The sequence below is a fragment of the Canis aureus genome, chromosome 19, assembly GCF_053574225.1.
Source record: "Canis aureus isolate CA01 chromosome 19, VMU_Caureus_v.1.0, whole genome shotgun sequence".
In the NCBI taxonomy this organism is placed as follows: Eukaryota; Metazoa; Chordata; class Mammalia; order Carnivora; family Canidae; genus Canis; species Canis aureus.
Genome location: NC_135629.1, coordinates 56,837,094 through 56,862,250, shown reverse-complemented (window position 1 = coordinate 56,862,250; position 25,157 = coordinate 56,837,094). Strand labels below are relative to the sequence as shown.

Below are 25,157 nucleotides of genomic sequence, written 5' to 3'. Positions count from 1 at the left end.
CTGAGTCACAAAATTATCCCCAATGCCATGGTTTTGAATAATAGTAATCTTCACAGTTTCTGTGGGACAGGAACTCAGGAGTGGCTTGGCTGAGCTCTAGGCGGTCTTTCTGAGGTTGCCAACAAGATGCTGACCGGGGTGGCATCATCTGAAGGCTTGATGGGGGCGGTGGGCCATGCTTCCCCAATGTTCCCTTACATAGTGAGCCGTTTGCTGCTGGCCGTTTGCGAGGAGGCTTGGGTCCTCTTGCGTGGGCTCTTCCCAGCACAGCTGGAGCATTCTTACAACACAGCTCCTGGCTTCCCCCAGAGAGAATCGAGAGAGTCTGGGGAGTGGGAAGGCCCAGGCAGAAGCTGGCCTTGTAATGACCCAGCCTCTGACCCCAGTCACATGGCAGTGTTGCCACATTCTATTAGTTAGAAGTGAGATGCTAAATCAAACCCACACCCCAGGGCAGATGATCATGCCCCAACTTTTGAAGAAAGGAGCATAAAAGAGCTCCTGGGCATCTCTTTAAACCACCAAACATTAATTCCAATTTCCTGCAGGTAAAGCAATGCTACAAGGTATCCTCACGTACATTCTGCATATGCTTTCTTGCACTGACTCCCTCTCATGACTTCCTGTCCAGGCTGGGTTCCACATCACACACCACAAACCAAGCACAGGCTACAGGATGGGGCCAGGGTGGCTGCCTCAGACCCACCCGTGTCTTCATGTAACTTCAGTGACTTCATTAAAGGCATCACATTGGGGGTTAGAGTTTCATATGAAGGAGGTGGGGAGAAGGGGACACAATTCAGCCTACAGCATCACCTTACCATCCTCAAACAGGACAAATCTTGCACTATCTTGGTGATTCTCCATTGATTACTGCATAAAAGCAGCTTCTGCCTCATATCTGAGAGCCCCGAGCCCACCGTCTAGCCTCCTGCCACATCCTCTGTCCCTCAGCACACAGCAGTTTCCCTGTCAGCGCCTGTACTTTGCTTCCATTTCAGTGTCCATTCCAGGCCCTTCTCTCAGGCCAGTGGGTCATGTCCAAGGCCCACCCATCAAAATCCCAGTCGCCCTTTACTGTAAGGCCTCTTCCGGCCTTGGGAGGTAGAGGAGGGCTCCTGCTAACTGAAGGGCTGCTGGCCCATCCATTCTTCCTCCTTCGGGGCTTTACCAACACAACGGGGTTTTGCAGAGCAATCTAGGGTAGTAAATGTGTGGTGACAATGACCAAAGTGGTGGCTGTGGGCCAAAAAAGGGAACACTAGACCAACCTTATCCTAAGTAACTACTCACGACACCACGAAGGCACCTGTGAGTGTTTATGGTCTGGGAGGGTAGAGTGTTGCCTCACTTTTATTTAGTGAGCTCTAGAAGGATGTGGAGCATGGACTCCCCCTCAAACTCGGGGAGGGCATGTGCTGTGCATCTCACACCCACTCTTAGAGACCTGGCACAACAGGGCCCAACGGGAGAGATGAAGTGAGAAACGGGAAGGTTTTCAGCAGGGTTTGGCAAGGGACAGCCACATCTGTCCACTGCCTGCTTTTGTATGGCCCACAGCAAACTATGGTTTTCCCACTTTTAAATGACTAAAGAAAGACCCTTGGGTGGCTCAGTGACTGAGCATCTGCCTTTGGCTCATGTTGTGATCCCGGCCGGGGTCCTGGGATTGAGCCCTGCATCAGGGTCCCCATAGGAAGCCTGCTTCTTCTGCCTATGTCTTTGCCTCTCTGTGTTTGTCATGAATGAATGAATAAATGAATGAATGAATAAATCAATAAATGAGTGGAGAAAGTTAAAGGAGTAATATTTCGTGACATGTGAAAATTATGTGATGTTCACACTTCAGAGTCACACTAAAGCTTTGATGACACACAGCCATGCCCACTTGTATACCGTCTACGGCTGCCCTTGCCCTAGAATGGTGGAGCTCAGGGGCTGCTGGCACTGGGTCAGTCACCAGGGATGCTGCTCCACTCCCCACAGCACTTACCCCGAGTGACCTGCCTCAATGTCAAAAGTGCTGCTGAGAAACTCAGACCTGCCAAAATGGGTGAGGATACTGCAAGCTTAGGGACTGCAAATTGAGCCTAACGTTTGGGGAGAAAGGCAGCCAAGGGGGCAGTAGAGGCACTTTCTTTCGCCCAGGCTCCCTGCACACATCCAGAGGTAGAGCACCCCACGTCTGCTCAGGCTCCCCTTCATGGGAGGTCATTGGTCACCTTGCCTTCTCTCAATTTCCAAGTTTTCTGGGTTAAGAATCAGCCAGAAGCTGAGACTTCCTTCCCTCCGAGTCCTTGGAAATGGCAGTTTTGCCTGCAGTCACCTGGGCTTCACAAGCCCCCGATTAAGAATCCCTACTGGAACAGAGATAGGGGTAGGGGAAGTAAAAAGCAGTTGTTGAAGTTAAATGGCAAATTTTATGTGGCCCTGTGTGACGTGGCCTGTCCCCTTCTCTTGGGAAATGTGAAGTCTCCTTGCAGTGGCACGGACCTCTTCGTGTCCTTACTCAGGCACCTTCTGGGGATTAAAATCCCACAGGCACACGTGAGACATTCCCTTCAAGAAAGTTGGTAGAGAAGAGAGGCTGAGGATAAGAAAGTTCTGCCTAAGGACTGAGCTGGAGTCACAGAGGCTTCAGGATTAGGAACTGGAAAGAGAGCCCCAGCCCAGAGGGATGGCTTCCAGTCCTGCGCTGCAGCCTGGGGCCTTGAGCAAGTTACTCTTTCCTACGCTTGGTTTACTCGCCTGTAGAACGGGAACATCCACCTCTTGAGATGGCAGGACAATTCAACAGGAACTCAAGTGCTACAACACCTGGCACGGGCAGGAGCTTACGATGCAGTCCAGAGGTGCCAGATCTTGCGATTTTAAGCAGGTCCAGGGATGCAGATTTTCCAATTAAAATCAGGGTTTTTGCAAAGTCTCCCAATGTTTATTTTTTAAAGTGTTAAGTAACCTTGACCCCCAACATGGGGCTCAAACTCACAACCCCCAAATCATCAGTCACATGCTCCTCCGACTGACCCAGCCAGGCCCCCAAAGTCTCCCGATTTTTAAATGCTGGTAACCAATTCAAATAAAGCAAGCGACAAGCCTACTCCACACAGGCTGAAGAGGGCAGCTGTAAGAATCAACAACCATGGTGCACAGGCTGCCAATTTTCAACTCTTGATGGATAAGGAACAATAAAAAGCTACAAATTTGCTCTTGGTGAAGCCGCCCCTTAAGCCAGCAGCCTAAGCTGTGAGGCTATTGTTGGAAGTCACCGGTTGTTTAAGGAGAGGGTGTGCCACTGTGCTACAAGGCTGAGGGCCGCTGTCTTCACAATGAGGATCACATGACAACAAGGACCCAGCTGGGGCCGTCTGCCCAGGAGGGAGAAAAGCTGAGGCCAGAAGCTGGGGGCAAAGCGTTGGGCACCTGTTAGCACAGGAAACGCAGTATTTAAGCACATCTATGTGCTTAAATATGTGGATTCCTAAGTCCTACCTGGCATCCTCATCTTTGGATCAAAGCAAGTATCTTCTAATGGCTTTTGGGTCTAAATGTTTGTTTCAGGAAGTCAGGGGGTTTTTTGAGAACACCATCTAGATAAAATTTTAGAATGCAAGGTTGGCAAGACCCGTTGATATCATTTTGCTCAGTCACCTAATTGATGGGGACATGGAGGGCTGGAGATAGAAGGGACTTGTCTGAGATCAGGTTCTTTCTCCCATGGGAGATGCTCCTGCTTGCTCCTGAAAGGCCAAACATAAAAGAACACAGGGAACCCTGAATGTAGACCTCACTTCAGAAAGGTGGGTCTGAGGAACCTACAGCAGGTAATGAAATGTTTTGGGTTTGCTGGAGCAGTGGTGGCTTCTATATATAACTTTCAACAGGTCATGCTCAGTGGGAACACACACACAAAACTAGAAACATTTAGAGTCTGAAAAAAAAAATCAAGTGGAAAAAAGATTTTCCTGGGCAGCTCCAGTGGCTCAGCAGTTTAGCGCCACCTTCAGTCCGGGGTGTGACCCTGGAGACCGGGGATCAAGTCCCACATCCAACTCCCTGCATGGAGCCTGCTTCTCCTTCTAACTCTCTATGTTTCTCATTAATAAATAAAATCTTAAAAAAAAAAAAAAGATTTTCCTGCAATCATAGTGCTGAGATACTTCAGTCAGTATTTTCTTTTTATACCTTGGACCCTTCTTTCCAGAACACAGCTCTTCACCTATTCATTTACTTCCTCCTCCTCCTCCTACCACTGCCCCACATGGCATAAACTAAGCCCGACTGAGATTATACCCAAGTACCCAGCAGCTGGAAATCTCACTGAATTGCTGGAGAGAAAACGGCTCCAGCACCCTGACCTTGGTACAGTTTTCCAAGCAGGTCTGTGACAACTCAAAGGCTGAGGGAACAGAGTTTAGATGGCTCACGGTGAACCACAATACCCACTGCTAATATGGTCACTAAACACATTCATCAGAAAGGACTTTTCCAAATCTGTTTTATTGTAAGACCATATTATTTTATGTGTACATGCACATAAAAAATACCCAGGGATCATCTCATTTGGCACTTTGGTTTGCAAGGTTTTTATATTCAAAATATACATTATACACATTCACATTCATAACAATTCTGATTTTTAAAAATATTTTATTTTTCTAAAGTTTATTTAAGTAACCTCTACACTCAACATGGGGCTTGGACTCATGACCCTGAGATCAAGATTCACATGCTCTTCCCAATGAGCTAGCCAGTGCTCTACAATTCTGATTTTTTAGTGAATTTTTTTTTAATTATGAAAGCCTTATATAGCTCCTCCAAGTGAAATCCCATTTCAGATCCAGATACCCCAGAAAACATCCCAACATACTAGAAAGGGATTTGATAAACTAAATCCTCGGGCTCTTGAGAAGATGACAGAACTTCATTCCTCAACCCCAACTGCAACCTTCTTGAAACTGCAGTCAGGAGTCTCCAGCTCTGACTCAGGGCCAGCCTGGCTCCTCAAGACAGAGCCACTGGGCTGCTCCACATTCCTGAGGCAGGGACTCCCAAGGCTGGCAACAGGTGTTTCCCGAGCCTCCAGGGTGAACCAGATTCTGTGCTTGGCAGTGCATCTCTTCCATCCTTCTGCAAAGGAACATGGTACCCACATGGAGGGTGGCCCCAAGGTTAGTCCGCCAGGCAGGTGCTCACAAATGCTGTCTTGATGAGATCATGCTGAGTAAGCCAAAGAGAAAGCATTCTGTATGCGCCCTCCTAGAAGTGCAAGCGAAAGAATTTCCAACTGGGGTCACAATGGCCTCGCTAGTCTATTGCTGTAAATCCAACTGGTGACAGGCCAATGTCTGGGGGCTGGCGAGGGGTCCCGTGTGGTTCCAGCCCTCTTCTGCTGCTTTCAGGGGTGGAGAAACCTCCACAGCCACATCTACACTAGTCTAACACATGCACCTCTTATGTCAACAGAGTGAAAGGCAGGACTAGACAGCCAATGTGAGGTTCTCGTGAGGTTCTCATGAGCAAGTACAACAGATGTCCAACTACCAACCCTGGATTCAAGCAATGACATTCAAATGAAAAAGAAGCCCCTGGTGGGGCACCTGGGTGGCACAGTCGGTTACAAGTCCCACCCTTGGTTTCAGCTCAGGTCATGAACTCCCAAGCCCTGAGACTCAGCCCCCAAGTTGCGTTCCTGCTCAGCAGGGAGTCTGCTTGTGATTCTCTCTCCCTCTCCTCCTCTGTCCCTCCTCCCACTCTCAAATAAATAAATCTTTAAAAAGAGAGAGAGAGAGAAAGCTTCTCAATGTTTATTAAAATAGAGCTTCTCCTGATGGGAAATCAAGTATTACCCCCAAATCCAGCAGGTGTTTTATTTAGATTGAACAAGAATGTGAAGGTGAGGTAGCCAGGTCTACTATAGCAGTGGCATTTTCACAAAACTGCTAAACAAAGAGGGAAGGAAATGTAATGAGAGAGGGCCAGCCTGTCCTGTTCCACCAGTATGGACTTCCAGAGCTCAGTTCCCAGTTCTAGATGTTTCCATTACCAAAGTGATTTAAACACACATAGAACCCTGCTGGAGTTCCTGAGCTGCTCTCACTGAAAACCACACTTGGGACTAATGAAAAGCACCATCAAGGGGATCCCTGGGTAGCTCAGCGGTTTAGCGCCTGCCTTTGACCCAGGGCATGATCCTGGAGTCCCGGGATTGAGTCCCGGGATTGAGTCCCGCATCAGGCTCCCTCCATGGAGCCTGCCTCTCCCTCTGCCTATGTCTCTGCCTCTCTCTCTCTCTCTCTTTCTGTGTCTCTCATGAATAAATAAAATCTTTTTTTAAAAAATGAAAGAAAAGAAAAGCACCGTCAAATTCAATTTTCCACATGGGATTAATCCTTCACTCTGAAGACCTGCAGCACTAACTCTATAAAGCCTTAGGAAATTTAAAAGACCATATAACATACAATAAATGAAACTCATCATTACCAACAATTTTAAACTTTTCTCACACCTTCAAGAGTGAATGTGCATCTAACTCCTATTGACCAAGAACTCAAAAAGTTCAGATCCCAACCCTAATAATGGACAACAGTGTAAGGAATATTCCTATCTGGGGCTATGGTTATCAAGCTTAAAAGCCAAGAAAACCTACTCAAAATTCCTCCAAGAAAAAAACTGTTGTCTTTACTTTGGCAATTTGTGAAACAGGCTTTGAAAATACTATTGTCCAAATGCTACCATGAAGTTGATGTGCAATGTCAAAATCTGTTAACTAGTTTCCTCATAGCACACTGCATTACAAATATGTACTCTAACAGCAGAAGGTTCCAAGCAAGTCACTTCCCCCAGAAGAAAATGTCTAAAGTCATTCAGATAATGCAGATGGTATCTTTCAAATGTTTTGTAAGACTGCAGTTTATTTTACCATGATACCCGTTTCAATTTCACTTAAATTTACTTCTTTTTTAAGATTTTATTTTTTTAAGTAATCTTTACACCTAACGTGGGCCTCAAACTCATGACCCTGAGATCAAGAGTCCCACACCCTGAGCCAGCTGGGCACCCCTACTTTTTCCTTTTTATTTTTTTAAGATTTTATTTATTTATTCATGAGAGACACACAGAGAGAGGCAGAGACACAGGCAGAGGGAGAGGCAGGCTCCATGCAGGGAGCCTGAGGTGGGACTCAATCCCGGTCTCCGGGATCACGCCCTGGGCTGATGGCAGCTCTAAACCGCTGACCCATCTGGGCTGCCCCCCCCACCCTTACTCTTTTCTTAAGGAATAACATGTTCTTGGGGACAATTCTAAAGCACAGACTAATATGACATTTCACTCAGGGTAGTTTCCCAACCTAAGTTACAGGTGGGTATCGCTTAAGTCATCAGAATACAGACAACAGCTAGGCTGAAACGTGTACGAACGTTAATTCAAATAAATGACAGATGTGCCCGCTGGAGCCCAGCAACTATTTATTTTAACAGTGTAAATACTCCGTTTCTCCTCCATAAGATTTTTTTAAGTATGTATTTAGGTATGTATGACAGGGAAAAAGACAGCGGGAGCAGAGAGGGAGGGAGGAAGAGGAGCAAGCAGACTCTACGCTGGGGCTTGATTCCAGGACCCTGATATTCTTTTTTTTTTTTTTTTTTAAGATTTATTTATTCATTCATGAGAGACACAGAGAGAGAGAGAGAGAGAGAGAGAGAGAGAGGCAGAGACACAGGCAGAGGGAGAAGCAGGCTCCACGCAGGGAGCCCGACGCGGGACCCGATCCCGGGTCTCCAGGATCGCGCCCTGGGCTGCAGGCGGCGCTAAACCGCGGCGCCACCCGGGCTGCCCAGGACCCTGATATTCTGACCTAAGCTGACACCCAGAGTTGCACACTTAACTGAGCCAGCAGGCCCCTCCCCCAGAAGGTGACCTTAACAGACAGCGTTAGCATTCGCGCGACTTCCCACGCACGACTGAAGAATGCGCTGGAGAAAGAAAGAAAAAAAAAAAAAAAAGGAGAAAAGGAAGAAGTGCCTGCGGCGGGCGGAGGGTGAAGCGCACGCAGCCAACACCCCAGCCGACTGGGGAGTCCGGGGAGCCGGCGGTAGCAGCGCTGAGGGTGTGGGGGGAACAGGACGAAGTAAGAACAGTGTGCGGCAGAGACCGCGGACGCCATCGGAACCCCCACCTGAGAAGCCGCTCCAAGTGCGGAAACCATGCGCAGCAGCCCCCCCTTCCCAGCACCCTCACTTCCGAGCAAGCGCTGGGACCCCAGAGGGAAGAGGCGGCAGGGTCGCCCCGACGCGGTGCGCGGTCGGCCCAAGCTTTCCACTCCTGTCCTCGACCCGCTGAGACCAGGCGTGCGGCCCCGGCCCCCGGGGCAGCGGCCCCCGCGTCTCAGGGGCGCAAACGGCGTCCCTGCGGGAAAGCGTCTCCCGGAATCCCAAGGCTGCAATCTTACCGAGGGTGGGCCAGGCCACAGCAGGAGGCGGACCCCCCGCGGGGGCCGACCCCGACCCCGCCGCGCCGCCTGGGTCCTGCCCCTGAGGCTGAGGAGGCTGAAGAGGCTGAGAAGGCTGAGGAGGCTGAGGAGGCTGAGGAGGGCGGCCCCGAGGAGGCGGGGCGCGCGTACATCCGGGTCCGGCACAGCCCGCGTGCCCCGACCCGTCCTCCCCTCCCCCGACGCCCCTCAGAGGCCGGTGCGCCACCCGGCACCGCCCGGGCTCCGTCTTCCCGCCTCCTCAGGGCCGTCCCCGCCCCCGCGGCCACCGCGACCCTCCGGGGAGTCCGTCCCTCCCCCACCCCCGGCCCCCGGCCCCCGGCCCCGCCCCGAGGGCTGCTGCCCTGCCCGCCTCAGGCCTCCCGGCGGCGCGGCCATCTTAGCTGGCGCAGGCCTCCCAGCGCGCCTCTCGCCTCGTTCCAGCCGACACGCCGGCCCGCGGGTCGCGCCCCCGTCGGGCCGGCGGCGCGGGCGGCGCGGGCGGCGCGGGCGGCACGGGCGGCACGGGCGGCGCGGGGGTTACCTGGACTGTGGGCCGGCGCCCCACGCGAAGCCGGAGCAGCGACCCGCCGCCATCTTGGCGCCTCCACCGAGCGCGAGCCCCGCCGAGGCGCGAAGGGGCGGGGCCGCCGGCGGTGACGTCCCCGGGCCCCGCCCCCCCGCGCCGCGTGCCGCTCGCGCCCCGCCACGCGCCCCAGGCCCCGCCCCCCTGCGCGAGGCTCCGGCCCTCTCGCTTCGCTGCACGTCTGTGGGCGGTCGCTGCGTCAGGCCACGCCCCCTCCCGGGGCCCCGCCTTCCCTTTACCCAATAGGCTTTGCGGCCCAGCACCTGAGCCTGCAGGTGCTCTTACCTGGTGTCCCACCAGGGTGGGGTTGGGAGTTCCGCTGACCGCCCTGGCTGAGTGCAGGTGGCCCTGTCCGTTCGACCACGTCCTGCTTGGCCCTTCCGCAGTCCCTGGTGGGCGGCCTTCCGTGGGGCCTTTTTTTTTTTTCTGTTAAAGATTGTAGTTATTTATTCATGATAGGCACAGAGACAGGCAGAAAGAGGCAGGCTCCATGCAAGGAGCCTGATGCGCGACTCAATCCCATGACCCTGGAATCACGCCCTGAGCCAGGGCAGATGCCCAACCATTGAGCTACCCAGGCGCCCCTTCCATGGGGCCTTTTTTTTTTTTTGCTATAAAAAATTTTGCTATAAAAATTTCCATATACTTTTAACAATATTTTTTTTGTTGGAGTTCAATTTGCCAACATATAGCATAACACCCAGTGCTCATCCCGCCAAGTTCTGTGGGGCCTTTTAAGAGTCCACTCAGCACCTAAGATTTGGTGACCCCTAAACTAGTGGTTCTCAACTGGAGTGATTTGTCTCAGGGCACACTGGGCAGTGTCTAGGGACATCTGTGGATGTCATACTGGGGTGCTCCTGGCATGGAGCAGGTGGGGCACCAGGGATGTTGCTCAGCCCTCCACAGAGCCCAAGACAGCCTCGCAGAAAAAGACCCCACTTTGTTTATTTATTCATGAGAGACATAGAGAGAGGCAGAGACACAGCAGAAGGAGAAGCAGGCTCCCTGTCAGAAGCTTGATGCGGGACTCGATCCCAGGACCCTGGGGTCATGATCTGAGCCAAAGGCAGACCTCAACCACTGAGCCATCCAGGTGCCCCTTGAGAGATACATCTTGACCCACCTACTACAAGCCCGGCCACGTGGAGGGATGCAGCAGTGAGCAAAGCCGCATGGTGCCAGTCCTCCTAGAGTTGGGGAGGCAGATCATAACCAAACTATTCATTACAATCGTTTACAACTATTCATTACAATGCCTTTTTGGTTAATAGCAGCTTTACCAAGATAGAATTCACGTACCAGACAATTCATCCATTTAAAGTGTGCAGTTCAGTGGTTTTCAGCACATTGACAGAGGTGAACAACCATCACCACTGTGAGATTCCAGAACATTTTCATCACCCCGAGTAGAAGCTGTCTCAATTAGCAATCACCTCTCAATGTCTCAGCCCCTGGCTACCACTAGCTTGCTTTTTTGTTCCTGTTCTGCACATTTCAAATAAATAGAACACTTCTTAGCAACAAAAAGGAATATATTCTTTTTTTAAGATTTTATTTTTAAAAAGGAATAAATTCTTGATACACGCAACAACTTGGATGAAGCTCTAGAGAATTATGCTGAGTGGGAAAAGCCAATGCAAAAAGGTTACATGCTCTACATACTCTTATGATTCCATTTACATAAACTTCTTGAAACGTCAAAATCACAAAAAATGGAGAACATATTTTTGACTTCTAGGGGTTAAGGACATGGGGAAGAGGGCATGGGGAGTGGAAGCGTTATAAAAAGACAACATGAGGGATCCCTGGGTGGCGCAGCGGTTTAGTGCCTGCCTTTGGCCCAGGGTGCGATCCTGGAGACTCGGGATCGAATCCCACATCGGGTTCCCGGTGCATGGAGCCTGCTTCTCCCTCTGCCTATGTCTCTGCCTCTCTCTCTCTCTCTCTGTGTGTGTGTGACTATCATAAGTAAATAAAAATTTAAAAAAAAATTTAAAAAAAGACAACATGAGGTATCCCCGGGTGAGGAAATCTTCTGTATCTCAACTGTATGGGAAGCAATGGTGATACGGCACTATAACTCTGTGAGATTTTACCACTGGGTGAATGGGGGGAAAGGGTACACGGGGTCTCCGTTATTTCTTACTGCATATGAATCCACAATTACTTGAGATTTTAAAAAAGTAATTTTTAAAAAGTGCATTTACTGACTGTGGAGGGGTGCTGTTCCTTTCCTCCTTTATATGAAGCAGGCGCAGGGCTAGTTAGTTCTTGGACAGAAACCATGGCAAGCCCAGGGTGCCAAGGAAAGCCGTATGGGTGATTTAGTGGATGGCATTCTTCCACTTGTGTCTTCATGACCATGTGTGGCCACCAGGAACAATCTAGTGGGGCTGGCAAATGCAGCTCTCCCACCATGCCCTGGCTAAAGTTCAGAGTGATAATTATACAGGGCCTCCCTCCAATTCCCTGCAGCTCTAACTAGGTAATGAAGGCTGTGTGCTTTACACAAAAGCAGGTCTGTTTTAATGTTTTCTCTGGATTACATAATATCTTTTTCCCTCCTGTTATTTACTACAAACATTGTGCTAAACGTTTTGCATGCACGATCTTACCTGGTCCTTACAATAGTCTCAGAAATAGAAACAGTTGATTCTCATTATTGGCAGCAGCTCTGTTCTATAAAGTTGCAGCAGACTCTGGAAGGTGAAGGCTGAAGCATGGCTCCTGGGGGAAAAGAAACCCTGGGGTAGGTTCCTGCAAGCCTCTGGTCACAATATTTTCATCAACTGCTCAATACATAATCTTGTGTTCTGTATGCTTCTGTCTAAGGATACCTTATTGAATATACATTGTTGATTCATTAACAGCCAACAGGACTGTAATTCATGCCTGAATGAAGCTTATCTAACGCATATATTTTCTCTGTGAGCTGCACCCCAGCCTTCTTGTGCTCAGAAACACCAGACAGCACTTTGGCACCATGCACGGGGGCACCATAAGCAGCAAAACCAGCAATATAAAGTGCAGAAACGCAAAATTTATGGTAGTAAATGGATCCTGAAAGGGGCCATTTACAACCTGGGCTGGAATAAGGAGGCAAAATGGTGCCTCATTCAAACCCAGCTGGGAACTTGTGAGGCCAGCACTTAAAGTTTTCACCACTCTGCATTGTCTGCAAATGACCCCGAAAGCATCGTGAGTATTGATTTGGAGGTTACAAATGTTACAGATGAATTTCAGCCAGTAGGCCAATTTACAAATACAGAAACAACTAATAATGAGGCTCGAATGTCCTTGTGTCAATTCCCTTTGCAAATCAGGAAAATGACAGCCAAGAAGCTTTAGCAATTTCATTGCCTCAACCCGATTTAATGAGAACTGACTATGTTTCAGGCGGTCTTCTAGGGCAGGGCTTCTCAACCCACGCTGTCGATATTTGGGGCCAGATAATTTTCTGCTGTGGGGGGCCGTCAGGTACATTGTAGGGTGTTGAGCGGCACCTTTGGTCTGTACCCACTCAATGCCAGTATTGTCTCCATCCCCCAAGTCGTGATAACCAAAAATGTCCCCAGACATTGCCCAATGTCCCGTGAGGGGCAGGACCCCCGCCCCACCGTGAAAACCCTGGTCTAGGGATTTGAGACGCAGCAATGACAAAGTGCAACAGCTCTGGTCTCAAGAAGCTGGCATTATGGGAGAATGGTGAATGGGGGTGGGGAGGTAGTGTCTAAGGGGGACAGAGTTTCCGTTTGGGAAGGTGAAAAAGTTCTGGAGGTGGCTGGTGGGGATGGTGGCACATTGTGAATGTAATTGATGCCACTGAATTTTACACTTAAAAATATCAGAAAGGCAAGTATTATGTTATGTATGTATATATATTTTAACCACAAGTAAACATAAACCAGACAAGAGCCAAGCTTGGTTCTTGCAGAGGCTCCTTGGCAGTGGCCACAGCACCACGGACAGCTCCCCGTGCTCTCTCATCCGGGAGGGAGCGCGGCTCCGTAAATGTCCCTCTGTCCAGAATGCCTTACTCTGTTTCTTCATCCATCCCACTCCCACCCACTCCTCAGGGCCCCCGACTCACATGGTCGCTACCCACCCTCCACCCCGGGAAGTCTTCCCATGCACCCTCCCCCACGCCACTCTGCTCCAAAGATGTCTAAATCAGCCCAGACTCCTTTGCCCATCTGTTTCTCCAAATGGGAGTTCTGCAAAAGCAAAGTCTTTCTTATTCACACACTGGACCCCAGTGCCCGGCACAAAGGCTGGCCTGGATTTCCAATTAACACAAGTGTCTCTTCCCAGAGCTCCACTTCCTCCAGCCAGGAGGCTCTGGGCTCTCCTCCCGTGCTGTGGGGCAATGCCCTTCTGCCTTGGGCTTGGAGGGCACAGACCCTGATGCAGTGAGTGAGGCAGCCACGTGGGCAGAGTGTTGTCTGGTATCCGGGAGGAGGGCCGGCATCCCCACATTCCACCTGCATCTCCCAGAAGTCTCCTCTGCGCTGGGTGCTGCTGCCCTCTGCAGAGAACATGGCGGTGTACAAGACTAACCAAGCCTCTTTTATCTTGAATTTTATATTCTAGCTAGGGGGTCAGGGAATTAGCAAAGACATAAGTAAATAATTTCAATTAGTGGTGAGTGCTGTGGGCGAAAATCAGGCTCCTCAGTAAGTGAAACAGAGACTTACTGGGGGCAATTCCACTCCCAGACATGTACCCAAAGGACATGAAAACAGATAAGTCTATGCACATCCGTGTTCACAGCTGCACTACTCACAACAGCCAAAAAGTAGAAACAGCCCCAATGAATATATAAACAAAATGTGGCACATGCATACAATAGAATATACTATTCAGCCATCAAAAGGAATAGAGCGCTGGCACTTGCTGCATTGTGGATGATCCATGAAAAATTATGCTCAACCAAAGAGGCCAGACACACAAAAAAATAACATCGTGTATGATTCCATTTATATGAAATGTCCAGAACAGGCAAATCCACAGAGATAGAAATAGGATTAGTGGTTGTCGGGGTTTGGGGCTAGACGATGGGGAGTTAGTTTAATGGGGACAGAGTTTCAGCTTGGGAAGATGGAAAAAGTCCTGGAAATAGATAGTGGGGATGGTTGCATGGCCATGTGAGTGTGCTTAATATCACTCAATGTATGCTTTCCAATGGTTATAATAGTAAATTTTATGTTATGAGTATTTTACCACGATTTAAAAATGTATATACTAAAAAAAAAATCAGACTGGGCAATGGAATGGGTGATGGAGCAGGGGTGGGGGGCCAGGTAGGAGGGGTTAGGGAAGGCCTCTCTAAGAGATTACTTCTGAGCTGACACCTGAATAATGAACATCTGCTGGAAGAGTGTTATGGCAGTGGGAACAGCATGTTCAAAGGCCCTTGATGTGTTCACAGAACAAATCAAAAACCAGCAGTCACAGAGCAATAGGCATCGGTCCAATCAGGGCCATGTATTAGTTCCCTGGTGTAACAAAGTACCACAAACCAGGTGGCTCAAAATGATAGATTTCCATTCTCTCATAGTTCTGGAGGCCAGAAGTCAAAAATCAAGGTATTGAGACGGTTAGCTCCTTCTGGAGGCTGTGAGGGAGAATCCATTCTAGCTCTGATGGTTTTTGGAGATCCTTGGTACCCCTTGGTTTGCAGATGCAGAGACATTTGTCATTGGATTTGGGATTCACCATAAATCCAGGTGATCTCATCTGGAGAAGAGAGTACCGGACTCCTAATTCCATCTGCAAAGATCTTTCTCCCAAATAAGGTCATATTCACAAGTTCCAGAGGTTAGGATGTGCCCATATCTGGGCATCCCGGGTAGCTCACCAGTTTAGCACCGCCTTCAGCCCAGGGCCTGATCCTGGAGACCCAGGATCGAGTCCCACATTGGGCTCCCTTCAGGGAGCCTGCTCCTCCCTCTGCCTGTGTCTCTGCCTCTCTCTCTCTCTCTCTCTCTCTCTCTGTGTGTGTGTGTGTGTATTTTTCTCATGAATAAATAACTAAAATCTTAAAAAAAAGACATGGCCATATCTTGTGGGGGCCACCATTCAGCCTGCTACAGGTCTAAAAATAGACACAGCAACGGCAAGAAACGCCTATAGCAGCTTTCCAGGGCTCCGTGCTAAGTGTGTCTCATGAAACGCCCCAACGCCAGTACCATGGTGTTTACATTTCACAGATGGGGAAACTGAGGCCTAGCAGGTAAGATCACTTACCCCGTGGTGTATCCCAGCTAGTTAGTTAGCCACCCAGCCAGGCTTGAACCTCCTCCTGGTCTGATTTCAGAGGCTGCACGCTTCATGTCCTCCTGAAGTCCTCCGGGGCAGGGCCGCTGCAGCGCACACCTGCAGGGGGCGCCTTTCCCTGGTTCCGCCCCCTCCTCCCCCAGCAGGTGTGTCTCCGCAGACTCAGCCTTCCCAGCACCCAGCCGGGCCCTCAGCACACACGGCTTGGTCCACCGTGAGGGGCCCCGGCTGACGGACTCAGGGAATGGGGTCCTAAGCATCTTCCCCTCCTCCCTCCCTCCTAATCTCAGGAATGAGGCCATCGCTGTCATTTATTTATTTGTTTGTTTGTTTGTTCCTGGTCCTGTTTTTAAATCTGTGATGCGCCATCAGGAAATCATTTCCGCTTCTGCCACCGGTGAGGCTCAGAGATATTCCCCTTCCAGCCAATGGAGAGCACCGGATTCTGGCTGGGGGCTGTGCTTTTTGGTCAGCCCTGCCCCCACCCACCCACCCTGCACACAAAAGCAGCATAATTAACTGTCTTAAGGCAGCCGAGCCTCCGCCAGCTGGGAGCTGGCGAGAAGCACACACTCGGGAGGCACGGGCGGGAGGGTGGCAGGGGCCGCGATCGCAGCCGGCAGAGGGGCAGGCGACCACCGACTGCGTCCGCCCCCCAGCCCTGGACAAGAGCAGCCCCTCTGCGACGCCTCGCTGCTCCGGGTGACCTTCCCTGGGTGCAGAGTCCGCCCCAGCGCCCGCCGCCCTCCGATGCTCTGAAGGCCCCGGGGCTGCGCTCGGAAGGCCGGGGATGTCCGGCTGCATCGGCGCGGGGCTCGCCTTTGTTTGCGCGTAACCGGCAGAGGCCGCCGAGGTGAGTCCACCTTGCTTTCCCCCGGCCCGGCCCGGCCCGGCCCGGCCCGGCCAGGTTTGGCCAGGTTTGGCCGGGGCCGGCCGCTGCCGCAAAGCCCCTTCAGCAGGTGGGGCGGGTGGGAGCAGGGAGCCGCCGGCTTGTGATGCTCCCGGATGACAACCCAGCCACATCTCGGGATGATGCGGGATGATGCCGAGCGAAGCCATCGCAGGCACACACACCCACGGCGCACCTTCCGTGCCCACCGTTGGAAGGCAGGCGATTGCACCATTTTTCAGGACGTGCTTAGAGATTAGGCTGATAAAACCCTCAGCCTCTCTCTGGGACGCTTCCTAAGAGACCGAAATGGACACGTCCCATCTCTGTGATTTTCCTATTTATAACACCGTGAGCGGATCTGGAAAAAAAGGAAAAAAAAAAAAAAAGAGAAGAAGACTTGCTAGATGTGTACCTAGAGGTTTGCCGATGGGGTGGGGAGGAAGGGAGAAGGTTGGAGACTTGTAGCTCCTCTGTGTGAATTGGGGTAATTCAGCACCCCAGCTCGAAGGCACACTTCCCAGCTGCCCCCCACCTAGCCTCATTTTCCAATCCTCGAACGCGAAGTCGGGATCTTAGAACAGGAGTGCACGGGGCCCAGCAGGGACCCACCCACACCCCACGTTTACACGATCGTGGGGCCAGCTGTGTGGCTACAGAGTCTCAGTGGTGGGTGGGATGGAGGGGAGCATGCTTCCTGGGGGCTGAGGTCATGCCCAGCTCAGGATAAGGAAAACCAATCCTTATTGGTGCAGAGACCAATCTCCTCGGAAAAAAAATTAATTTCCATTGACCTGAACTTTCCTTTGCAGTAAGGTTCTGGGAGGTGGCTGTTGCCAGAGGCATCAGGGAGAGATTTTTTTTTTTTTTTTTTTTTTTTTTTGCGTACTGCGTCGAACTGTCCCTCCTCCATGAATGAATGACGACATTTGAACAGTGACAAGAATCCAGTGGGAAACTCTCACCCAAATGTGGGGGGAGGGGTGGCTAATTTTAGCCACCCCTCCCCCTGCCTGGCCTTCACCCGGCCTAGGCTCCCTCTGGGTCTTTCCTGACCCACAACCTCAAATGCACACCCCCACACCCCCACACCCCCACACAGGGGCTGCTATCCTGGGCAGGGCTTCAGATGACACGCCCAAACTGTTAGCCACGCATCAGCTCTACAGAGGGACAGCCTCGGCATCTGGAAGGGTGAGGTCTGGCGGGGGGCAGGGGAGCCCTGGTACAGGGCTGTGAGAATAACAACCCAGGAGCTACCTGGAGGATGGGATGCAGGGACAGAGAGCCCTCTACAATGACTGTCATACCCTGCCCGAGGTCCTTCCACAGTGTGCCATTAGGACAGGGCTTCTCCATCTCGGATCTGTGGATGTTTGGGGCTGGATCACTCGTGGTCCTGGAGGCCACCCTGATCACTGTGCAGTGCTGAGCAGCATCTCTGGCCTCCGCCCACTCCATGCCAGGAGTTCTCTCTCCAAGTTGTGACAACCAAAAATGCCTCTAAACATTGCCAAGTGTCCCCTGGGTGGGTGGGGAGAGGGCAAACTTATCCCCTGTTGTAAACCACTGGTTTAAAAGCACAGAACCCATTAGCCCTGGGGTCAGTAGGTTGTCAGGACTTGCTTCTTTGTTGGGGAATAAAGGGGCAGGGCAGGCAGCCTAGAGAAAAGTAAAGGTGGGTTGGGGTCGACCAGGTCCTATTTGAAAGTGTCGTTCCCAGCAAGGAAGCTTAAGTATATCAGTCACTAACACCTTAGTATAAATTATTTTAATTAGGGACACCTGGCTGGCTCAGCAGATGAGTGTCTGCCTTTGACTCAGGGCGTGATCCTGGGGTCCAGGATCAAGTCCCACATCGGGGTCCCCACAAGGAGCCTGCTTCTTCCGCTGCCTGTGTCTTTGCCTCTTTTTTTTTTTTAATTTTTATTTATTTATGATAGTCATACAGAGAGAAAGAGAGGCAGAGACATAGGCAGAGGGAGAAGCAGGCTCCATGCACCGGGAGCCCGATGTGGGATTTGAGGATCTCGAGGATCGAGCCCTGGGCCAAAGGCAGGCGCCAAACCGCTGTGCCACCCAGGGACCCCTGTGTCTTTGCCTCTTTCTCTCTGTGTCTCTCATGAGTAAATAAATAAAATCTTTTAAAAAAAATAAGTAAATTATTTTAATTGGCTTTATTGCTTCCCAGTTTAAGTCCAAGGTAAGGGAGGGATGATGAGGCCTAAGGAGAATGGGCTTCGGAGAATGGGCTTCAACAGGAGAGAGGCTTATACCTGGTGGCTCAGCCCCTCACCTGGATTCAAATTCCAGACCCACGTGGGTGTCATTAGCTCTTTACACCTCTGTTTTCTCACCTGTGATGTGGGAAAACCTCACGGGGCTGGTCAACGGTTCGGTGTAACAGGGGATGCAACACTCTGTGCCTATGGAGCTGAAGCGCTGCACGTGGGTGAGGGGCCGTAATTATGACAACTGTGCAGTCAAACCTCCCTTTGGCCCTCCCTCAGGATTCATCTCTGCTGCCAGCCAGAGCCTCTCCTCGGCTCTCATGGGGACCACGGAAGCCACGCTCCGGATGGAAAACGTGGATGTGAAGGAAGAATGGCAGGACGAAGCTCTTCCCAGGTACGGCTTCCCCGTCCGCTCCCACATCACCTGTTGCATGGAGGGGAGGTGCCCACGGCTTCTCTGAGGTGGGGTGTGGGGGCCGCCGCCGCTGTCGCCGCTTGATGGGGCCAGGCACATAATCGATATTTGCTGGGTTACTTAAGATTGGTTCCCCAGGGATCCCTGGGTGGCTCAGCGGTTGAGCATCTGCCTTCGGCTCAGTGTGTGACCCCAGGGTCCCGGGATCGAGTCCCACATGGGGCTCCCCGCAGTGAGCCTGCTTCTCCCTCTGCCTGTGGCTCTGCCTCTCTCTGTGTGTGTCTCATGAATAAACAAAATCTTTGAAAAAAATTTTTTTGATTCCCCGCCCCCGCCCCCACCAAAGCACCACAAAAGCTCCCATTCCCGCGTTATTTTAAGAGTCCTGGACGTTCTCCTACAACCATCCGATGGACTGTTACGTTCCTACATGTGTTCCCAGGAATTCAGGTGATAGCGTATGTTCTCCTGTGGCAGCCACAGGGATCGCGTCCCCCTCCTGCTTGAAACCCCCTGGGGCAGAGGCCCGTCCCAAAGAAAACCCCATGTTCAGCCTCCCCTGCGGCTTCTTCGACCTCTCTCCCACCACATCCCCTTCTTGCCCCTCCGGTTCTAGCAGCTTCCTTCCCATTCCCCTCCCTGAACTGTCACACTTCGCTCTGGCTGTTCCCTGTGCCTGCAGTGCCCCCCCCCAGACGCCCATGCTTCCCTCACCTACTTCAGGCCTCTGCCCGTAAGCCTCACTCTCAGAGGACCTCTTGGCGCCACCGATTTACCCCCTCCCTCGGTTCCTGAATTGTTTCCTTCCTGAACAGCGGTCCCCAGAGATGCCCAGGTCCCAATCCCTGTCCCCTGAGAATGCTCCCCTACATGGCAAAACCCTTCTGCGAACGTAATAGGGCTAAGTAAGGATCTCAGAATGGGGAGGTGACCCCAAGTTATCCAGGGGGGGCTCCGACATCACAAGCATCCTTCCGGGAGCTCGAAGGGAGAATCTGTTTTCATCCCCTTACCAGATTCTTCCTTCACGCTTCCAGAAGGAACCAGCCCTGGCCGCACCTTGCCTTCAGCCCCGTGCCACGAATTTTGGACTCATTTCTGGCCTCTAGACTCATAAGAGAATAAATTCATGTTGTTTTAAGCCACTAAACGGTGTGGTGATTTGTAACAGCAGCCACTGCGACTCTGCGAGGAGTCTCATACCCTAAATATTCCGTGCATTTATCTTGTTTAGAGTCTGTTTCCCCCACCAAATGGAACCCCACGACCGCGGGGGCCTTTGGTTGGATCACTGTTGTAAGGCAGCATGAGGACAGACCCCGGCATACAGTCGGCGCTCAATAGCTATTGGGTGAGTGGGTGATGGCCACTGTGGGAATAAGAAACCACGTAGGGGGAAGTTGAGGTGTGTGAACCGCCAGGGCTTGCGCCCCTCTGTGTGCTGCTCGGGCGGCGTGGGACAACAGAGGACGTGGTCAGCACGGGTGCCCCGATCCGATGGCTGGACTCACGGCCCACCGCTGCCTGTCTTTAATGCAAGCAGCTTACCCCAGGGGATGATGCCCAACAGCTCGTTATATAACCATCCGGGCAGGACTAGCCAAGGGATGAGCGTTGTCACCCCGGAAAAGAAAATCAGAAAGAGCCGAAGGCTTCCTGGTGCCTCAGTTTCCCTGTCTGTGAAGTGGGGACTCCCGATAATCCCTCCCTCTCAAAGTTGCTGGAAGAACTGGCTGGGGTGCTCAGGGCTGGGTGGCCAGGCTGGGGTCGTTGCATGATGCAGGCGGCCCAGACACCAACCCCGCGCCCCAATTTCTCAGCTTTGTCGTGTTTGCCCCGGCTCCCTGTGCCCCCCACCCCCACCACCTCCTAAAAGCTGTCCCCTCTCCCAAGCCCTGTTGAGACAAAAGGGGGCAGCTGCAAATGTGGATTTTCAGAGTTTCTCCCAGCTGCAGAGGGTCCCCGCGCCCTTTTCTGTAGGCCAGTGTGTGGGGGACAGTGGCCCGCTGTGCGGCGCGCGCGGGGCGGGAGCCAGCCTCGCTCTGGAGGAGGGGCGAGCAGCTCCTTGAGGCCGCAGCCAGCTGCAGCTCCACATAAGCACCTCTGTCTGCTGCCAGACAACCCACAGTTCTGTTCCTTCCAGCTCAGCGATCTCGTCCGTGGGGCGTCTTCGAGCTTCCTGGGCCGCTGGGGAGGATGGGGGGGCAGAGTGCCGGCCCTGCGCCCGCAGCCCCCCCTGCTGCCATGACCTTTTACTATCGCCCTTCACCCCTGCCTTCCTGCAGGTTCCCGTGGGGCCAGAGGGCAGCCCCGGAGATGGTGTAGCTCGCTGCCTTACCCGCCCCCACCCCCCCCCCCGGTTCATTCTCGGTGATGATATGCACCCCCTGTATGCCAGGCCCCCGGCGAGGCACACGGCGAGCAAGACAGACACCCTCACGGGGGCATTCAGTCTAGGGCAGAGGCAGGCCTTCCCCTTGTTAAACTTTACAACCCAAGATAGAACTGAGGCTGGGTTCCTGGTACCTGGAGAATGCCTGGGTGGGGTCCCTCCCGGCTGGAGAGACTGCAGAGATGGGGAGGGCACTGGTCCTAAGCTGTGAAGGCTGAAGAGCGCGAGGGGGTAGAAGCTGAGCATTTGGAGCTCGGAGAGCGGTGTGTGCAAAGGCCCTGAGGCCAGTGGAAGCGGGCTGAGGAACAGAAGGAAAGCTGAGGGGGGATCTTGGCCAGTGCCTCACAGCAGAAGAGAGGCAGGTACAGGGTTAGACGTCTGACGGGCGCCCCGGCCTGCCCTAACCTCCACCAGCAAGCGGCCGGCCATGGCCGTGGATTTGTTTGTCTCCAACTTTTTATTCTGACACAGTTCCAAACTGAGAAAAAAAAAAATTACAAGAATGGTGTAAGGCATATCTGTGAACCTTTCCCCGGATTTGCCAATTAAATTTCACTCCCTGTGATTTATCACTCCCTCCCCACCTCTCCCTCCCTCCTCTGCCGCTCTCTGCCCCTCCAAACATATACATCAGTTCCCTGTTTGTATCTCCCCATCCCGCCGGGGCAATGCCAGCGCTTCGTCTCTCCCCCAGCCCAGCACACGCGCAGAGCTGATTTTGTGTGGCACACACCTCAACAGCCCCCCCAAAATGTGTGCAGCCACTGGGGGTTCAGGGCGAGGAGCAGGGAGGGCTCTGGGCAGCCTGAGCATCATCGAGGGGCGCCCCTCCGCCGCTCTGCTGCGGCCTCCGCTCTCCTCTGCCCCAGTCTGCTCCGGATGCCACAGCAGGACGCCACGGTTACCCTTCTGCTCCCACAGTCCCGGAGGCTGGGAGTCGGGTCAGGGTCGGGGGGCTGGGTGAGGGGGGGCTGGGGGCCGGCGAGGGCTCTGTCCATGGCTTGTGGCTGCCTTCGGGCCGGGGTCTTTGTGCCGTGTGTGGAGGGATCACTCCTGTCTGTCTCCCCCCCTTCTCCTAGAGCCACAGCCCGCTGGGATCAAGGCCCCCCAATGACCTCATGTGACCTTGATTGTTTCTTACCGGCCCATCTCCAAATGCAATCATATTGGGGGTTGGTCCTTCACTATGTGACTCTGGGGGCTGGGGGCATGCGATTCAGTCTAACATCCTCTTTGCTGAGACGGAGCCCCACTGCTGGAGCCTTTGGTTGGATCACTGAGTGGGGGTGGGGGCAGGGCTTGGTGCCGCCGCTGCCCGTGGTTCTGAGTGTACCCCAGGCCTTGGGACCCTCCCTGGGGGTGGCGGTGCTGGGGGAAGGAAGGGGAGCGAGATGAAGGGACAGACGTGTTGGACATCGCAGCACATTTGTCCAGTCTACGGAAGCCACCAGAGTGGCCAAGAAATAATCTGTTCGCCCTCTCTGGTTCCCTGGGTGGGGCTTTGGGGGTGTCAATGCCGTTGGCCCAGTCTCGAGCCTCGGGAAAGCCTCCCTCTACCCAGAAAGCGATTTCTGTGGTCATCGTGCACCAAATGTGGCCTCGGTCGGGCAGAGGCAGAGGCTGGCCAGCCCCGGAGGGGAGACCGAGGCAGCAGAGGGCAAGCTTGATACCCTCCAAGTCCTGGAGCACAGGCTGGGGTCGGGGCAGGGGGCAGGTCAAAGGTCATTCCCAGTCCCCTTGTCTCCGACATGAGAGACCAAAGCCAGAGGCGGGGAATGTGTGGGTGGAACTGGACCCAACCGGGGAGGTCAGAACTGTGCTCCCCCCATCACAGGAGGTGCCCTCACCCAGTCTGCCCTGCGACAAGCCACTTCTCTGAGGGCCAGACCGTGACTCACCAAAGTGAGGTAGGAGGAGGCAGTTTGTCGTCGTCCCAGGAAGCAAGCAGTTAGTGGGTGCGACCGCTGGGTTCTGGGGCGGACGGCGGGGTAGCTGGAGGCCGGGCTCACTCAGAACCTCCCGGAGAACCCTGCCCCAGCCTTAAAGGCTAAGCAACTTTACCACACAGACAAGGCAGGAAGCAGCACTCTGGACGGGGGGGGGGGGGGGGGGGGGGGGGGGGGGGTGCAAAGGCACTGGGGCAGAGGAAGGGAACGCAGCCCAAGAGCCCAGCCAGATCGCGGCCGTGGGGCTGCAGGGTTCACAGACGGCACATCCTGGAGGGGTGCCCAGGTGGGAGGCCAGGAGTCCACATCGCGGGCAGCACGCGTGTCCCAGGGTTGCCGCACTGGGTGGCCTGTGATGACAGACATGTGTCCTCGCACGGTCCTGGAGGCTAGAAGTCAGCAGGACCCTGCTCCCTCCTAGGACTCCCCAAGCTCATTTCCCCCTACCAGCCTCTGCCCAAATGGAACGCCTTCCCCCAGTCTTCCCAGGCCACCAACCTCCTGCCTTCGGGTCTCCATTCACAAGTCACCTCCTCAAAGAGGCCTTCCCTGACTGCCTGCAACTGCACCTCCCCTCCTCCCCCTTCTCCTGGCTTATTTTCTTTGTGGCAAGTATCACCATCCTGCTTCCTTCATCTATTTTGATGTAGGAACAGATGGTAGGGTTCGAAGCCAATGGCCAAGGAGGAATTCTTGAGAAGTCTTTGGTGCAAGGGTCCTTTGGGACAGGACCCGGGGGCAGGAAGAGCTGCACTGGGCTCGTGAGGAGTGGCCCATGATATTCTCTCAAGTTAGGGAGGGGGTTAGGGAGAGGCAAAGTCTCCAAGGTATTTTGGAAACAAGGCTCCCAGGACTCTGAGGGCTCTAGCTATTGTCGGGAAAATGTCATTTATCACCGTCTGATAAAACCTTGGTCAGGGCGGCCCGGGTGGCTCAGCAGTTTGGTGCCACCTTTGGCCCAGGGTGTGATCCTAGAGACCCGGGATCGAGTCCCGCATCGGGCTCCCTGTGTGGAGCCTGCTTCCCCCTCTCCCTGGGTCTCTGCCTCTCTCTCTCTGTGTGTGTGAGTGTGTGTCTCTCATGAGTAAATACATGAAATCTTAAAAAAAAAATAACTTGGTCATAAGACCCTTCAAATGTATATTGGTGGGTCATATGCTTGGCAGATGATTGCTCGGAGGGTTATATCTTCGGGGGTAGAGATAAAGGAAGTTTCCAAAGGGATTTTTGTATGTCAGAGTAGACGCACAGGGTCCTGGGGTCGGGCTAGGGCTGCCTCTTGCCCTTGGCAGAGCGTCACATCAAGGCAGCTGAGTCCCTAGAGGAAGGTCGCTCTGCCTGTTGCAAGGACTTGTCAGCGGGCTGTAGGGAGTAAGGAAATGGAATAATTTCCTTCTGCCTTTGTTTCCCACATCATATATGTCGACTCCATTGTTCTCTTTCTCCCCTCTACTATCAGTCAGGTTCCCCGCAAAATAACAGAACCAACAGTTTTTTAATATATCTACGATATCTAGTATTAATAATACTTTATATTAAAATCATATATTAATTATGTAACATATGTTCTATAATTAAATGTGTATATATAAATTACTTATATTTGGAAATTACTTATATTTGTGTTACTTTATTCATTTATACGTTATTGATATATATTATGCTTATTGTATTTTTGTGTCGTACATACAATTACATGCAATTACACATAATCAGATCTATAATTATGTATATTTTATATGTAATATAAAGTATAAAATATATTATATATTTTCTATATTATTTTGTACATGAGTATGTATATATTTTTTTGAGAGAGAGAGAGAGAGTGAGCAGGGCAAGGGGAGAGGGAGAGAGAATCCCAAGCAGATGCCCCCTGATGTGGGGCTCGATTTCACGCCCCGAGATCATGACCTGGGCGGAGATCAAGAGTCGGAGGCTTAACC

General features: G+C 52.4%; 2 protein-coding genes and 1 long non-coding RNA gene across 9 annotated transcripts in view; 1 reads left to right on the top strand and 2 right to left on the bottom strand.

Annotated features, from left to right (window-relative positions):
* ZFR2 (zinc finger RNA binding protein 2) overlaps positions 1–15,720 on the bottom strand; it is a 55,672-nt gene extending 39,952 nt beyond the window's left edge. For 6 of the 7 annotated variants that reach the window (XR_013358354.1, XR_013358356.1, XR_013358355.1 and 3 more), the window contains exon 1: positions 9,015–9,108. Coding sequence is in view for 3 of the 7 variants with exons in the window: in XM_077860477.1 (XP_077716603.1) it covers positions 9,015–9,067 (53 nt within the window). In the remaining 4 variants the exon portion in view is untranslated. Of the gene's footprint in view, positions 1–9,014; positions 9,109–15,305 lie in introns of those variants that run through there. The other variant, XM_077860476.1, reaches the window with a different exon arrangement.
* LOC144290854 (uncharacterized) lies at positions 4,482–8,735 on the bottom strand. The gene is made up of 2 exons (XR_013358360.1): positions 8,453–8,735; positions 4,482–5,259 (listed from the first exon to the last, which is right to left on the bottom strand). It is a non-coding gene; the product is annotated as an uncharacterized LOC144290854 (long non-coding RNA).
* A 118-nt stretch (positions 15,721–15,838) lies between the features above and the next one.
* Positions 15,839–25,157, top strand: part of ATCAY (ATCAY kinesin light chain interacting caytaxin) — a 29,812-nt gene continuing 20,493 nt past the window's right edge. The window contains exons 1-2 of the mRNA XM_077860498.1: positions 15,839–16,188; positions 18,735–18,852. Of these exons, the coding sequence (XP_077716624.1) occupies positions 18,776–18,852 (77 nt within the window). The 5' untranslated portion in view covers positions 15,839–16,188; positions 18,735–18,775. The remainder of the gene's footprint in view (positions 16,189–18,734; positions 18,853–25,157) is intronic.